Below are 18136 nucleotides of genomic sequence, written 5' to 3'. Positions count from 1 at the left end.
AGGAGAATCGCTTGAACCCAGGAGGCAGAGGTTGCAGTGAGCCAAGATTGCGCCATTGCACTCCAGCCTGGGCAACAAGAGTGAAAAATCAGTCTCAAAAAAAAAAAAAAAAAAAAAATTAAGAGTGCAACTGGATTGTTTGCAACTCAAAGGATAAATTATTGAGGGGGTGGATACCCCGTTCTCCATTATGTGCTTGTCATGCCTGCATCAAAATACCCCATGTACCTCATAAATATATACATCTACTACGTACCCACAAAATTTTTTTAAATATGAGGGGTCAGGGCTTGAATGATTCTGTACCCTTTCCTCCCCTTGAACTCAGAGTTAACTTCCTCAAACCCACTTATCCATCTCATCCCCACCCTGCTCCTCACTGCCCTGGAGGGGGGACATCTGAGCTCTGTTAAAGTCATTTAGGGAAGGGCTTCAGTAAAGTTGTCTTGTTGCTGTAGGAGTAACTTTTATGGTTTAGGATCTGCTCTGGGTCATAAATCACCTCTTTCAGTGGTCTCCTTAGGGACTTCTTGGATGTTCTCTTCTGCATCCAGGTCAATACGCTCCTCTTTGCTGTTGCGCAGGCTCCAACACAGACGGTAGAGCTGCAGAGAAGGCAGAACAGGTCAACAGAAAGATCCAAATAGCATCTTGGGACAAGAAGTTGGGGGGGTGGCAAAGAGATGTGCATCAAGGAAGGGAAGGGAATGTGGCCTGCCAGTACTAAGAAGAACATACACAACATTCCCATCCATAACATTATCTCTAAAAACATTGGTAACTTAGATGAAAGTAATATACATGTATACACTAGCCTGTATGATATTTGCATATTCAGAGCCAAAACACTGCCTCATATAGAAATGCTTGTTGAATGAACTCTTTTATGTGTGTGATAAATAATTTGTTCCTTTTAGCACTGGCAGTAAGAAGCCATTTCTCCAGGTTAGGAGTGTAAGTTTAGATTTTTGCACTATGTCACATTATGTGGATGAGAATCTAGAATCATGAGCCTTAATAGAATACAGTAGAGCTGAAAGCACAGTTTTTATTGACATAGTTAAGAGCATGAACCAAAAACTTCATCTAGAGCATGAACTTCGTCTAGGGCATGAACTAGAAATGTGTTTGGGGTATGATACTTTCAAAGACTTGAGACATGAGGAAGCAGTTGATACCACACAAAGAAAGCATGTGACAGGTCCAGCCAATAGATGTGATGCAGTTCTGCCACTATAAAAGCAGCCTTTGTTTGACATTAGGTTTGTCACAGCTCTTAAAAATTTGGCAATGAAGTTGAAGGTCTCTTAGGGATTCCACAGGCACTTGTATGGGCATGCATGAGTAAAGGAAAGGATTAAGAAAATCCTTCTGATTTCTCTAGGAATAAATATGACCTTGGGTTAACTTTCTGGCTCTGTTCCCTTGGAAACCTGGAAATCTGTGTTGGGTTACCGGACTACTAATAAAAGTGGCTCATAATTGGTCATCTTTATCTAAATTGGGAGAGCTATGAACGAATTCTAAACCAATGGGGGCATCTAGAGTTAAAGAAGAGTAATTGCAACTTTTGAAGTCTTGAATCAATTAGACTTTGATGTTGTTAGAAATGTTTTACATCCTGTGGTCAATTTTTGGTGGATTAATTTGGAAAAAAATCAAGAGGCAAACTATATTATGGATATCCCTGAGTAGACTGATTTTTGTAACTAGGTGTGTGCTTTGCTGGGACCTTTGAAAGCTTTGACCACAGGACTGTCAAAAGAAATACCAGTTTCTATTTAAAATATAGGCTTCTAAGCCAGGTAGCCCTGTACCACCCATGTGATCTTGTGCACCTGAGCCGTCACTTGGGGAGCAGGTTTCAGATAATGTCCTGGAATAAAGGTGTACAACTGTGAGGACTCCAACTAAAGACATGGCTTGATATCAGCCTGCTGGCACACCATGTTTCCTGGCATGTATCCTCCACATGAAACCAGTGGCAAGTCATGTGAATGTGAATGTAAGATGTATAATTTTGCTGAGGCCAACCAAGCATGTTGTGGCATGTCAACATCACTAATCATCAGAGAAATGCAAATCAAAATATAATGAGGTATCATCTCACCCCATTTAAAATGGCTTTTATCGGCCGGGGGCGGTGGCTCAAGCCTGTAATCCCAGCACTTTGGGAGGCCGAGACGGGCGGATCACGAGGTCAGGAGATCGAAACCATCCTGGCTAACACAGTGAAACCCCGTCTCTACTAAAAAATACAAAAAACTAGCCAGACGAGGTGGCGGGCGCTGTAGTCCCAGCTACTCGGAGGCTGAGCAGGAAATGGCGTGAACCCGGAGGCGGAGTGCAGTGAGCCGAGATCCGGCCACTGCACTCCAGCCCGGGCGACAGAGCGAGACTCCGCCTCAATAAATAATAATAAATAAATAAATAAAAAATAAATAAATAAAAAATAAAATAAAATGGCTTTTATCAAAAAGGCAATAATGAATGCTGGTGAGGTTGGGGGAAAGGGGGAACCCTCAAACACTGTTGGTGAGAATGTAAATTAGTACAGCCACAATGAAGAACACTATGGAAGTTCCTCAAAAAACTAAAAATAGAGCCACCATATGATCCAGCAATTCTACTACTAGATATATATCCAAAAGAAAGTAAACCAGTATATCAAAGAGATACCTGTACTCCTATATTTACTACAGCACTATTCACAATAGCCAAGATATGGAATCAATCTAAGTATCCATTGACAAATTAATGGATAAAGAAAATGTTGTACAAATATACAATAGAGTTTTATTGCACCATAAAAAGAATGAGATCCTGTATTTGCAACAATATGGATGGAACGGGAGGCCATTATGTTAAGTAAAATAAGCCAGGCATAGAAAGGCAAATTTCTCATGTTCTCACTCATATATGGGAGCTAAAAGTTTTAAAAACCGAACTCAGGAGATAGAGAGTAGATTGATGGTTACCAGAGACCAGGAAGGGTAGGAGTGGATGGAGGACAGAATGGAGATGGTTAATGGGTGCAGAAATTGTTAGAATGAAGATCTAGTAGTTGGTAGCACAATAGGGTAGCTATACTTAATTTATCATATGCATACAGTTGAAAGGCAGAGTCTCACTATGTTGTCAGGGTGGTCTCAAACTCCTGGACTCAGGCGATCCTCCCACCTTGGCCTCCCAAAGTGCTGGATTACAGGCAGGAGCCACCATATTCTACATTTTAAAACAATTAAGAGTGGAATTGGAATGTTCCTAACACAAAGAAATGATAAATGCTTGAGGCAATGGACACCCCAATTACCCAGATTTGATCAAATCTGTATCAAAACATTACATGTACCCCATAATTATATCCAACTATTATGTACCCATAATGATGAAAAGATTTTTAAAAATTAAAGAACACTGCAGTATGAACATGAAACAAGGACAGATCCCCTAAATGGTTACTCACATGCACGTCCGGAATGGGTTTGGTGAGGAGGGAGATGACCACGATGGTGATGACAGAAATGGCGAAGAGGATAATGGCAAAGTACAAGTAGTGCACCCCACAGATAATCGTGGGACAGTTGCTGGGCTCTATGCAGCTCCCGGTTCCATAAGCAAACTCAGTAATCATACGTGAAATCCCAACCAGAAATCCTAGGATCAGTCCCCAGAAGGCTCCCTGTGAAAGAAAACCCTGGGTTAACTCATGCTGAACACCAAACACAGATAGCCTTTCTAACATTCTTCAGGGAGCATAGGCAGAGGCAAAGGAATAGAGGTAGGAGAAGTGGTAGCTCCAGGCTGTCTGAACCCAGAACACTGAAGTTCAGAATATGGCTAGGAGTGCTATGCAAGACCTTCAGTGTGTCTGTCTATCATGTTTCAGCAACATGATTTCACCTCGATCATTAAACAAGGAGCCATAACATAATGGGGTAAAGTGTCTAATAACCAGAATAGAATGTCAACCTACAGGCTTGATTCCAAAAATTCCCTTAATTTGAAAAATAATTTGAGCCTCTCCACCTGCAGCTACTATCAACACCAATCTCCAGATTTAGGCATACTCAGATGAAAAGTAATTACTTGTGAGGTAATTTGTATTTCACAAAGATGTGGGAAGAGAAACTGGTTCTTTGAAAGATGAAGGAGAAAGAAACTTCCATCAAAATATAAATAACACTTACTTTTTTAGCCCTCTTTATAGTTTATTTTATGAACTATTTTTAGTTTGAGAACATAAAATTATACGGTATTTTTATGTTAAATTTTGGGTTTGTATATTAGAATATGGAAGATTTTAAGAGACCAGAAACATGAGGGGATGATTTTTCAGGGTTGTTTTTTTTTTTTTTTTTACTCTTTCCTTCCTTCCTTCTTTCCTTTTTTCCTTTCTATATTTCCGTTAGGTAAGTCCTCACCTAAAGGACTAGGTTTGACTCTGGCAGGCCAGTGACAAAGTAGAATGTGCTCTTAGAAGAGTGGCCCAAAAGAGCTTTCACAGTTTTATCAGGTGCTGGTCAGCCCCTTTGCTAGCCATTGGTATCCCTACACTTTCTATTCTAAAAGTGTATGAAATTATCAGCTATCCTCCACACATGGCATGACATGTGCTTTTGTCTCCAGGTCATTCTGTCTGGGAGAATATGGGCTCTTCTCTTCCTGGTAACCTCGTTCTAGCTTAAATAGAAAAAGCTAAACAGGGCCGGGCGCGGTGGCTCAAGCCTGTAATCCCAGCACTTTGGGAGGCCGAGACGGGTGGATCACGAGGTCAGGAGGTCGAGCATCCTGGCTAACATGGTGAAACCCCGTCTCTACTAAAAATACAAAAAACTAGCCGGGCGAGGTGGCGGGCGCCTGTATCCCAGCTACTCGGGAGGCTGAGGCAGGAGAATGGCGTGAACCTGGGGCAGAGCTTGCAGTGAGCTGAGATCCGCCACTGCACTCCAGCCTGGGCGACAGAGCGAGACTCTGTCTCAAAAAAAAAAAGAAAAGAAAAGAAAAGAAACAGCTACACAGGGTGGGTGGACCCTGTGCACCCTGTGGCCACAGCACTGTGGACACAGATCCAGGCCAGCACCAACCCCACTGCCATGGAATCACAAGAGTTCTCTGTCTCCCAGTGTGATCTGGGCGGTTGCCCAGGGAAGGAAGCAGGTTTCATTCACTTTGTGTTGCTAGTGCCTCACCCTATACTGGCATCTGGAAGTGACTTCTAGATGAAGAAATAAATAAGGAAAAAGAAAAAATATGTTCCCTATTCATCCCCCATAGGCTATGCCACTCAAAAACATTATTTCTTAGCTGGGCACAGGGTGTGTCTGTAGTCCTAGCTACTTTGGAGGCTGAGGCAGAAGAATCACTTGAGCTCAGGAGTTTGAGACTAGCCTTGGCAACATAGTGAGATTCCTGTCTCAAAAAAAATCAATAAATTTGCCACGAAATAAATGTTTAAAAACTCAAATTTTTTTCATAATACAAACTCAAGAAATTAGGTACAGAAGTAACAAACCTCAAAAACAATAAAGATTATAAGCTATATATGACAGACTCTCAGCTAACATCATACTGAACAGGGAAAATTTGAAAGCCTTTCCTCTAAGATCTGGAGAAAAAAAATGATACCCTTTCACCACTTTTATTCAACATAGTACTGCAAGTCCTAGACAGAACAATTAGGCAAGAGAAAAAGGGCATCCAAATTGGAAAAGAAGAAGTCAAATTGGCCTCATTTACATACAATATGATCTCATATTTACGAAAACCTAAAGATTCCACCAAAGGGGTCACTTAATGAAACCCTGACCTACCTTTCCAGCCACACTTTCATCTTTCACATTCACAAACTCCCCTTGAGCCAGGTGAGATTCCATACAAGTCCTTCACCCTCACTCCTATCCTACTTCTGCCTGAAAGGTCTGGACAGTACTATCTCTGACTTGAATGTTATGTCTTCCTTCTCCAACTTCAAATTCTTCCAGCTCCCGCTGCTCCAAGGAGCCTTCCCTGACAGTTTCAGCCCCTGCTGATAAAGTCTTTCCTAAATCCCTTCCTGCTCATACTATGTGCTGTATTGTATCCCTTACTTGTTACACACTTTGTTGTATGTATAAACTGCTTGTGTGCCAGGACTTTGTCTTCACTGAGCCCTGAGAGGTGCTGGCTGGAAAGCCGAGTTCACAGTAGAGTGCTGGAGGTATGTTGTGCTAGGACTTTCTCTCGCTCACCCAGGGGCTACAGAATTCCTAGGGAGTGCCATGCTGTCAGGTCAAAATCACCAAGATCAGATAGAAAATCTAATCTTGGCTTGTAATCCTAGTATTTCGGGAGGCCGAGGTGGGAGGATCACTTGAACTCAGGAGTTCAAGACCAGCCTGGGCAACACAGTGAGTCCTCACCTGTATTAAAAAAAAAAAATTGGGCCAGGCGCAGTGGCTCAAGCCTGTAATCCCAGCACTGTGGGAGGCCGAGACGGGCGGATCATGAGGTCAGGAGATCGACACCATCGTGGCTAACACGGTGAAACCCCGTTTCTACTCAAAAGAATACAAAAAACTAGCCGGGCGAGGTGGCGGGCGCCTGTAGTCCCAGCTACTCGGGAGGCTGAGGCAGGAGAATGGCGTGAACCCAGGAGGCGGAGCTTGCAGTGAGCTGAGATCGCGCCACTGCACTCCAGCCTGGTGACAGAGCGAGACTCCATCTCAAAAAAAAAAAAAAAAAAATTAAGAAAATCTAATTTTGGACAGAGGAGACAGAATGTGGACCCCCATACCAACTCCCGAGGAGCTCACTCTAACAGAGAGCCCCATGATCCCTGGAGGCTTTCCCTACAAACCCTCAATAGCACATCTGTGTCTGTTCAAGATCTCTGGGAAATAGACTCCCTCCCACAGAGAATATGCAAACCCACATGGAAACTTCTTTGCCAGCATGACTTTTCTGGACATGCCCAGGTGATACCTACTGGCTCATTGACTCTCTTCCAGAAAATAGCAAGCAGGAAGACAGCTGCAATGGGTGGTCCCAGGTAACTGGTGATGGACTGGATGTAATCGAAGAGTTGCCCACTTTGTGCTGACTGCACAATGGGCACCCAGGCGATGCTGATGCCAATCAGCACCAGGATAAACAACCTGAAATTAAAGCCCCCACAACAAAGTGTCAATAGTAGCTCTACATGAGTAGATATTGCCATGTATTATATGTATACATACGTACATACACACACACCACCACCACCACCACCACTACCAGCAGCAAATATGACCACAGCAAGAAAAAATAATTAGAAAATGTATGCTTGAAGCTTTTTTTGCCTATAGGAAAGTCATTCATACCTATGAATTAGTGAAACACACTTGACTTTCAATAGTAGCCTAGGCCCACTCACCACCATAAGACAATCTCATTTGAGAGGAACAAGGTATAATTTTGGAGCCTGATAGTCCTAGATTCAAATTCTTATTATTTCTGTGTGACATAGGAGACATTTCTTAACCTCTCTGAGTCTCAAGTTCTTCATCTGTAAACTGGGAATAGCACTGACCTTGCCAGGTGGGGATAAGAATTAGTGATAGTAGTAGTGACACAAACACACATGCACTGAATATTCTGTGGGAGTCACATGACATACACACCAATGACCTCAATACAAGGCCATATATGATCATGTGTACAATACAAACTAAGATCTACAGCAGTACACTTAAGCAAGAATATTCATGTGTTTTTACAAACATATTTTTTCATTCTTTTGTGTAAATATCAAGGAGCGATACTGCTGGATTATAGGGTAGATGGACATCCAACTTGATGAGAAACTGCCTGACTGATTTTCAAAGTGCCAGTACTGTTTTGCATTGCTAGCAGCTATGTATAAGAATTCTGTTTGATTCACACCCTCACCAACATTTGATATCAGTCTTTTAAATTGTAGTCACTCTGGTGTGTATAGTTTTGATCTCCATTTCCCTGATGCCTAGTGATGGCACTGAATACTTTTTAATGTGCTTTGTTAGTCTTTTGGCTATTTCTTAATTTGGTTATTTTATTATTGAGCTGCTTACATATTCTGGATATAAATCCTTTGTTAGATACATGTTTAACAAATATTTTCCCCCTTTTCATTTGATTAATGGTGTCTTTGATAAACAGAAGTTTTAAATTCTGATAAAAAAAGAATTACTGATAGCAAAACTAATCTAAGTGATAGTCAACTAAGTGAGAGTAAAACCTTGAAAATAGCAGGCACTCGATAAATAGTAAAAACTATTATTATTATCTTATTCTTCTCCTCCTTCTCCTTCCCTTTTGTCTTCTTCACAATAATGAAGTTATTAATAAAAACACTAGGCAAGATAATTTTATAAAGGAATGGTCTAGATAGGAAGAAACACTACCAGGTATTTCCACCTCTCCTCCTGCTAAGTTTCACTTCAAGTCCTGAAAAGACTGGAGATGTCCTTGCAAGCTCTTCTTACTCGTGCTCTTGACAGAATGAGAAAGATGACTGTGATTCCGTCTCTCACTTACCTGCAACTTAAACTGACCTCCACAAGGCAATGCTTTCACTCACACATTTCTCCCTCTGAAATGCCTCTTCAACTCTCCCCCTTTTCCATATCCCACCGACTATTACGGACTCAGCTCAGGTTCTGCCTTCCCTGGGAGCCTTTCCCAACCATGCATGCCACACTCATCACTCCCTTATCTGAGCCCCTGGGTGATCTTACAGTCCCCACAGCAGAGTTTGGAATGGTTTCACATTCCTGTGAGCTCATCCAGGACTGGGACAAGTCCCAGGGCAGTAGTTATAGGATACACAAAAATGTGAGCCCCAACATAGTCTCAGTGCCATGGGATTCATCCCTACACAAGGCAACAAAATATTTTCTTTAGCATCTTGCATTTGATCCACATAAATAACTGGAAAAGTCAGTAAGTGCCTTTCTAAGGAAAAATCAAGGTAACAGTGCTACTTTCTATGGCTCAGAGTAAAGATCCTCTGGCACAGTCAGATCTCCTTTGGGTGCCAGGTATCTTGTCAATTGAAAGTCGCCCACCATGTTTGCTTTTCTTCCTTCATTCCAATCTTGAAAATGAGACCTATGAGGTAGCAGCCCATATCCCTCCTGCACTCACTGGCAAACTTTCCCTTGGCTGACATCCCAGGAACTTGGTCCACCTGCCCTAAGGAGGTTGACCTGCCTTAGCCCCATAGAAGAACAAGCAAGGCTCCTGTTGATCCTGTCCAGAGCATTTGCTCCATGGATAATCATGATAATGAGCACACCTGACACAGGTGTGGATACTTCAATGCTTTCAGGACCCTATTGCATCTATTAGCCCATCTGACAACAAGAAATGTGCACAGTACTTGGTGTTTTAGGCTTTACAGAGTATATTCACAAGCACAATTGAGACTTCACAATGGTTCTGCAAAATGTTGCATCAAGGGGTGGAGGAATCAGAGGCATGTGGGCCTCAAAGACAGCCAGTGTGGAGAGCTGCAGTGTGAGAGGCTGAGGAAGACAGTGTGTGGCAGTATAAAGAGCTTTGGACAAGGGCTCAGTGGCTGCAGATTCCAGTCCTGTCTCCGCCACTGTCCAGACAGTTTGGATTTAGGCAAGATGAGCCTCAACCCAAATGACAGCCTGAGGGGTAAATTAAGTGTCTCTTATGTCCCTTCCAACTCCCGAGGGGCATTGTTCAATGATCTCCAATTTAAAGTTAAATTGCCACTGGAGGATCTCGAAAAACTGGCAGATAGGCAGGACTAAATTGTAGCTCCCACTCAGATGGACAGAGCAGCATGCAGAGACTCACATCATGAACTTTTGCTCCAGGAACTACTGCAGGAATATACCAGGAAAGCCAAGAGGATCCACAGACCCTCTGAAGGAAGCAGATTATTCCTGCAGGACCTGGGAGACAGCCCAAATACTGTGAGAGCCCAAACTGTGAACGTGAGATAGGAGGGATCATCGCCCCAAAACACAGACCCTCACTGGGGAACCTGAAGGTCCCGATCACGGGAGAAGTATTTCAACAGATAGCACGATGAATGGAATAGTACCTCTCATCTCAATACTAATGTTAAAGGATATGGAATTGCAGAACGGATAAGAATTTATCAAGCAAGTATCTGCTGCCTTCAAGAAACTTATCTAACTTATACACAAGGACTCACATAAACTTAAGGTAAAAGGGTGGAAAAAGACAACTTTTGTTGTCTTTGTTAAAGAAACTTTAAAGCAACAGCAGTTAAAAAAAAGACAAAGAGGAACATTATATAATGATAAAAGGCCTTGTCCAACAGGAAAATGTCACAATCCTAAATATATGTCCACGTAACACTGGACCTCCCAAATGTATAAAACAATTACTACTAGGCCTAAGAAATAAGATGGAAAGCAACACAGTAATAGTGGAGGACTTTAATACTCCACTGACAGCACGAGACAGGTCATCAAGACAGAACATCAACAAAGGAACAATGGATTTAAACTATACCCTGGAACAAATGGACTTAACAGATATTTACAGAACATTCTACCCATCAACCACAGAATATACATTCTATTCATCAGTGCATGGAACATTCTCCAAGGTAGACCATATGATAGGCCACAAAACAAGTCTAAACAAATTTAAGAAAATTGAAATTATATCAAGTACTCTCTCAGACCACAGTGGAATAAAACTGGAAATCAACTTCAAAGGGAACCTTCAAAACCATGCAAATACATGGAAATTAAATAACCTGCTCCTGAATGATCACCGGGTCAACAATGAAATCAAGATGGAAATTTTAGAATTTTTTGAACTGAATGGTAATAGTGATACAACCTATCAAAACCTCTGGGATACAGCGAAGGTGGTGCTAAGTGGAAAGTTCAGAGCCCTAAATGCCTACATCACAAAGTCTAAAAGAGCACAATAGACAATCTAAGGTCACACCTCAAGGAACTAGAGGAATAAGAACAAACCAAACCCAAGCCCAGCAGAAGAAAGGAAATAACCAAGATTAGGGCAGAACTAAAAGAAAGTGAAACAAACAAAAAAAAAAATACAAAAGGTAAATGAAACAAAAAGTTGGTTCTTTGAAAAGATAAGTAAAATTGATAGAACATTAGCAAGATTAACCAAGAAAAGAAGAGAGAAAATCCAAATAAGCGCAATTAGAAATGAAACAGAAGATATTACAACTGACACCACAGAAATACAAAACATAATTCAAGGCTACTATGAATACCTTTATGTGCATAAACCAGAAAACCTAGAGGAGGTGGATAAATTCCTGGAGAGCTACAACCCTCCTACCTTAAATCAGGAAGAATTAGATACCCTGAACAGACCATTAGCAAGCAGCAAAGTTGAAATGCTAATTTTAAAATGACCAACAAAAAAAAATTCCAGAACCAGACAGATTCACAGCTGAATTCTACCAGACATTCAAAGAAAAATTGGTACCAATCCTATTGACAACATTCCATGAGATAGAGAAAGAGGGAATCCTCCCTAAATCATTCTATGAAGCCAGTATCATCCTAATACCAAAACCAGGAAAGGACATAACAAAAAAGACAACTACAGACCAATATTCCTGATGAACATAGATGCAAAAATCCTTAACAAAATACTAGCTAACTGAATCTCACAACATATCAAAAAGATAATCCACCATGATCAAGTGTGTTTCATAGCAGGGATGCAGGGATGGTTTAACATATGCGAGTCAATAAATGTGATACATCACATAAACAGAAGTAAAAACAAAAATCACATAATCATCTCAACAGACAGAAAAAGCATTTGACAAAATCCAGCATCTCTTTATGATTAAAATCCTCAGCAAAATCGGCATACAGGGGACATACTTCAATGTAATAAAAGCCAACTATGACGGACCCACAGCCAACGTAATACCAAAAAGGGAAAAGTTGAAAACATTCCCTCTGAGAACTGGAACAAGACAAGGATGCCCACTCTTACCCACTTGTATTCAACATAGTACTGGAAGTCCTAGCCAGAGCAATCAGACAAAAGAAAGAAATGAACAGTATCCAAATCAGTAAAGGTGAAGTCAAACTGTCAATGTTTGCTGATGAACAATCATATACTTAGAAAACCCTAAAGACTCCTCCAAAATGCTTGTAGAACTGATAAATGAATTCAGCAAAGTTTCAGGACACAAAATTAATGTACACAAATCAGTAGCTCTGCTACACGTCAACAGTGACCAAGCCGAGAATCAAATCAAGAACTCAACCCCTTTTACAATAGCTGCAAAAAAAAAAAAAAGACAGAAAAAGAAAAAAAGACTTAGGAATATACCTAACCAAGGAGGTGAAAGACGTCTACAAGGAAAACTACAAAGCACAGTTGAAAGAAATCACAGATGACACAAACAAATGGAAACACATCCCATGCTCATGGATGGGTAGAACCAATATTGTGAAAATGACCATACTGCCAAAAGCAGTCTACAGATTCAATGTAATTCGCATCAAAATACCACCATCATTCTTCACAGAACTAGAAAAAACAATACATTCTCATGGGACCAAAAAGAGCCTGCATAGCCAAAGCAAGACTAAGCAAAAAGAACAAATCTGGAGGCATCACATTACCTGACTTTAAACTATACTATAAGGCCAGAGCCACCCAAACAGCATGGTACCGATATAAAAATAGGCACAGAGACCAGTGAAACAGAATAGAGAACCCAGAAATAAACTCAAATACTTAGAGCCAACTAATCTTTGACAAACCGAATAAAAATATAAAGTGGGGAAAGGACACCCTATTCAACAAATAGTGCTGGGATAATTGGCAAGCCACATGCAGGAGAATAAAACTGTATACTCATCTCTCACCTTATACAGAAATCAACTCGAGATAATTCAAGGACTTAAATCTAAGACCTGACACTATAAAAATTCTAGAAGATAACGTCAGAAAAAACCCTGCTAGGCATTGGTTTAGTCAAAGACTTCACGACCAAGAACCCAAGACAAATGCAACAAAAACAAAGATAAATAGGTGGGACTTAACTAAAGAGCTTCTGCACAGCAAAAGGAACAGTCAGCAAAGTAAACAGACAACCCACAGAGTGGAAGAAAATCTTCACAATCTATACTTCCAACAAAAGACTAACATCTAGAATCTACAAAAGAATTCAAACAAATTAGCAAGGAAAAAAATACACCTACTCCTTCAAGAATGACTGTAATTTAAAAATCAAAAAAATAGATGTTGGTGTGGATGTGGTGAAAAGACCACTTTTACACTGTTGGTGGAATGTAAACTAATACAACCACTATGGAAAACAGTATGGACATTCCTTAAAGAACTGAAAGTAGAACTACCATTTGATCCAGCAATCCCACTACTGGGTATCTACCCAGAGGAAAAGAAGGTATTACAGACAAAAGATGCTTGCACATGCATGTTTATAGCAGCACAATTCACAACTGCAAAAATATGGAACCAGCCCAAATGCCCATCAATCAACAAGTAGATAAAGAAATTATGGTGTATATATACATACGATGGAATACTACTCAGCCATTAAAAGGAACGAATTAATGGCATTCTCAGCAACCTGGATGAAACCGAAGACTTATTCTAAGTGAGGCAACTCAGGAATGGAAAACCAAGCATCATATGTTCTCACTTACAAGTGGGAGCTAAGCTATGAGGTTGCAAAGGCATAAGAATGATACAATGGGCCGGGCGCGGTGGCTCAAGCCTGTAATCCCAGCACTTTGGGAGGCCGAGACGGGCAGATCACGAGGTCAGGAGATTGAGACCATCCTGGCTAACACGGTGAAACCCCGTCTCTACTAAAAATACAAAAACTAGCCGGGCGAGGTGGTGGGCGCCTGTAGTCCCAGCTACTCGGGAGGCTGAGGCAGGAGAATGGCGTGAACCCGGGAGGCGGAACTTGCAGTGAGCTGAGATCTGGCCACTGCACTCCAGCCTGGGTGACAGAGCAAGACTCCGTCTCAAAAAAAAAAAAAAAAAAAAAAAAAAGAATGATACAATGGACTTTGGGGACTCGGGAAAAGGGTGGGAAGGGGGTGAGGGATAAAAGATTACAAATTGGGTTCAGTGTATAATGCTCAAGTGATGGGTGCACCAAAATCTCACAAATCACCACTGAAGAACTTACTCATGTAACCAAATACCAGCTGTTTCCCAAACATGAATGGAAATAAAACATTTAAAAAGAATAAATAAAGTTAAATGCCACCAAATGACAAATATAACCAGCCACAGAAATTATTCCCATTCTACCCAGGTATCTGCCAACCTTCCCTAGCTTGAGGGGTAACACAGATGGAACCTCTCCAATCATTCAAGCTTTTGTGGCATGGGGGAAGCCGCATTTACCTTCCGGCAATCATGAGCTCTTTCTCAGATGCTCTCTTGCGGACCTTGGTGTAGATGTCCATGGTGAAGAGGGTGCTGGCGCTGTTGAAGATGGAGGTCAGGGAGCTCATGAGGGAGGCCAGCATGACTGACAGCATCAGGCCTCGCAGTCCTGGAAGAGAAAGAGTTTTGAGTGGCACATACAGCACCTTCAGCTCTTTCGTACTTGGAAAATATATGAGAACTCAAGGTTTGCTTGCCTTCTGAAACCATGCCATGTTATCCAATTTATCTCCCCAAAAAGACTAGAAGCTTTAAAAAGTGGTCTATGGCTTTAAATTTATTAGCCCATTACAAGCCCATAGCAGCCACAGAGAGCCGGAGACACAACATACTTGAGGTGAATACTTTGCAACTGGACGACGATGATGATAGTGGTGATGGTGAAGGTGATGGGGTGTGTGTGTGTGAGAGTGAGTGTATGTGTGTTTCCATCTGAGGGGATTTTTATAAGGTCTCTCACCTGAAATATTTATGATATAACAAAGAGATTTAAACTATGATTCAAAAGATCAGGCTCTCAAGAAAGTAAGACATCCACAGATTGGGAGAAAATACGTGCAAATCATATATCTGATAAGGGTCTAGTATATAGAACATATAAAATTCAATAATAAAATGACAAATAACCCAATTTAAAATGCCAAAGGATCTGAATACACACTTCTCCAAAGCTATACAGATAGCCAATAGTAACATGAAAATATGCTTAACATCAGGGAAATTCAAATCAAAGTCATAATGGGTTAATACTTTGTACCCACTAGGATACCTATAATAATAAATTTTTAAAAAACAGAAATAACAAGTGTGAGTGGAGATGTGGAGAAATGGGGACCTTCATATATTGCTGGCAGGAATGTAAAATGGTACAGCCACTGCAGAAAATAGTCTGGGTCAGTCAGTTCTTCAAATGGTTAAGCATTCAGCTACCATATTACCCATCAATTCCATTCCTAGATGGAATTTCATTTCTCTCTACTCAAGAGAAATGAAAACATATGTCCACTTACAAGCTCATACATTAATGTTTGTAATATTATTACTTATAATCCCAAAAAGGAGGAGCAACACAGATGTCCACCAAATGATAAGTGGATAAACAAAATACATGAACAGTTGACAAATGGGTAAACGTGATGGAATAGTATTCATCAACAAAAAGGAATGACATAAAAATACATGCTGTGACACAGATGAACCTTGCCAACATTATGTTAAGTAAAAGAAGCAAGTCACAAAAAAAACACATATTATTCTATTTATATGAAATATCCAGAATATGCAAATCTAGGAATACAGAAAGTATATTAGTGGTTGCCAAGGACTGGGAGGTTGGGGTGAAATAAGGAGAGACTGCTCATTTCATTAGCAGGTATAGGATTTCTTTATGGCGTGACAAAAATTTTCTAAAATTTATTTCAGTAATGCTTGCCCAACTCTGTGAATATACTTAAAAAACCACTGAATTGTACATTTTAAATGAGGGAATTGTAGGGTAGGTGAATTTAAGCTCAATTAAGTTTTTTTTTTTTTTTTTTAAAGACAAGGCTGTATTTCTAACTCTGATCCTAAGCAAGTTACATGAAGCTCTAGGCCTCATTTTTGACGTGTTAAACAGGGATACCTTCCCAAATCAGAATATGGAATACTACACCTTCCCAAATCAGAATATGGAACTCTTGTTATTAAAGTTTTCCCAATTATGGCAAGCCTGGTTGGCTATAATCTCTACTATTCTTCCCATACCAAGGAGTGCAAGGGGAGTACCTGCTGGGGCTAGAAGACCAGGCCAAGCTGAGGACCCACTAACAAGAGTTTTACAGTCTCAGGAGTAAAAGTAACCTTAGGATCACCTAGACCTATCATCCATCTGATACATGAATCCCTTCCACAACACTTCCGCTGCCTAACTCTACAGCAACAGGAAATCTCCTACCCTACAGGGAACCTGCCCTCAGACAGTTCTGAGTAGGCTGAAATCTACCTCTCTATAGCATCAAATGTAGTTCTCATGGTACCCAACAGAACAGGTCTTACCCCTTATCCATTTTGCCATCTTTCACATATTCAAAGACAACTCATGTTCCCTTCAACTCTCTCTTCTCTATATTCATATCTAACTGCATTTAGGAGACTCACATGTTTAGAACTTCACTTACACCTCTGTTAAACTTCAGCTTGTTAGATCTGAGTCAGCATTCATGCCTCTTGAGATCTTTTTGGAACATGATTCTGTCATTCCTCTTAAGTTTTATATCTTTTAATAATTTATGGTCTCACAGCCTTGCAAGATGAAGTATAAATGCTGCCTATTCTAATTATTTTGTCATTTATTGGGAGGTTTTTTTAAATGGCTCTGAGTTTGTGTAGTGTAGATCACAAACTATCAGAGATACAGAAGTTATAAAGATCATCAAGTCCAATTATCTCATTTTTCAGTTGATAAAGGTCCATTTCAAGGAGTTAGTAGGAAGGGTTTCAGCCCTAGCTCGGCCATTTGTTCAGGGTTACTTTGCCTTGAAATTGGTAAGCTGGGATAGAACTTTCCACTCTGTATGACGCTCTTATCAGACTCCATTCATTTATTTACTCAACAAATATTTGCTGAACATAATTTTACAGTGGTCCAGGCAAAACATAATGGTCTACCAGACTAGGGTTACAGAAGAAAAAATAGAGAGATGTATAGTAGAAGACAAAATAGACACAAGTTGATGTGGATTGGTAGGAGGATCACCTACTTGCTGAGTGGAGGAGGCTCAATCTGCAAATGGAATGAAAAGGAGCAGCCAGAGAGGATAGGGAAAATTTAAAAAGACAAACAGGGGAATATACAGTATGATGGAATTCAAGAGAAAAGAACAGCTCAAGAAGGATGAGTGATCGATAATGCCGAATGCCACTGAGGGGTCCAATAAGGTGAGGAATGGAAAATATCTATTTAGTCTAGCACAGGGAGGTCATTAAGGGATACAGTAGGCTGGGCGTGGTGACTCACACTTGTAAATCTGAGCACTTTGGGAGGCCCAGGCAAGTAGATCACCTGAGGTCAGGAGTTTGAGACCAGCCTGGCCAACGTGGTAAAACCCCTTCTCTACTAAAAATACAAAAAAATTAGCTGGGCATGGTGGCAGGTGCCTGTAATCCCAGCTACTCCAGAGGCTAAGGCAGGAGAATTGCTTGAACCTGGGAGGCGGAGGTTGCAGTGAGCCGAGATCACGCCATTGCACTCCAGCATGGGTGATAAGAGCAAGACTCCATCTCAAAAAAAAAAAAAAAAGGAATGCAGTATTTTTTTTTTTTTTTTTTTTTGAGACGGAGTCTCGCTCTGTCGCCCAGGCTGGAGTGCAGTGGCCAGATCTCAGCTCACTGCAAGCTCCGCCTCCCAGGTTCACGCCATTCTCCTGCCTCAGCCTCCCGAGTAGCTGGGACTACAGGCGCCCGCCACCTCGCCCGGCTAATTTTTTGTATTTTTAGTAGAGACGGGGTTTCACCATGTTAGCCAGGATGGTCTCGACCTCCTGACCTCGTGATCCGCCCATCTCGGCCTCCCAAAGTGCTGGGATTACAGGCTTGAGCCACCGCGCCCGGCAGGAATGCAGTATTTACTGAAACCAGATTACAGCCACAAGGAAGGACTGGCAATGGCACAGGGAAGCGCGGCATTTTGTTCTGCATGCCACACATCTTTCTG

The 18136-nt window shown here is 41.1% G+C and overlaps 1 protein-coding gene across 1 annotated transcript in view; it reads right to left on the bottom strand.

Annotated features, from left to right (window-relative positions):
- Positions 1–294: 294 nt before the first annotated feature.
- The window catches only part of SLC5A1 (solute carrier family 5 member 1), a 70005-nt gene continuing 52163 nt past the window's right edge, over positions 295–18136 (bottom strand). The window contains exons 13-16 of the mRNA XM_033233356.1: positions 14401–14551; positions 6968–7136; positions 3467–3682; positions 295–605 (exon numbers count right to left, since the gene is read on the bottom strand). Coding sequence (XP_033089247.1) covers positions 492–605; positions 3467–3682; positions 6968–7136; positions 14401–14551 — 650 coding nt within the window. The 3' untranslated portion in view covers positions 295–491. The remainder of the gene's footprint in view (positions 606–3466; positions 3683–6967; positions 7137–14400; positions 14552–18136) is intronic.

The sequence above is a fragment of the Trachypithecus francoisi genome, unplaced genomic scaffold (genome assembly GCF_009764315.1).
Source record: "Trachypithecus francoisi isolate TF-2019V2 unplaced genomic scaffold, Tfra_2.0 Lachesis_group14, whole genome shotgun sequence".
NCBI classification, from domain to species: Eukaryota; Metazoa; Chordata; class Mammalia; order Primates; family Cercopithecidae; genus Trachypithecus; species Trachypithecus francoisi.
Note: the sequence above shows the minus strand (reverse complement) of the source record. Positions and strands in the feature narration are given on the sequence as shown.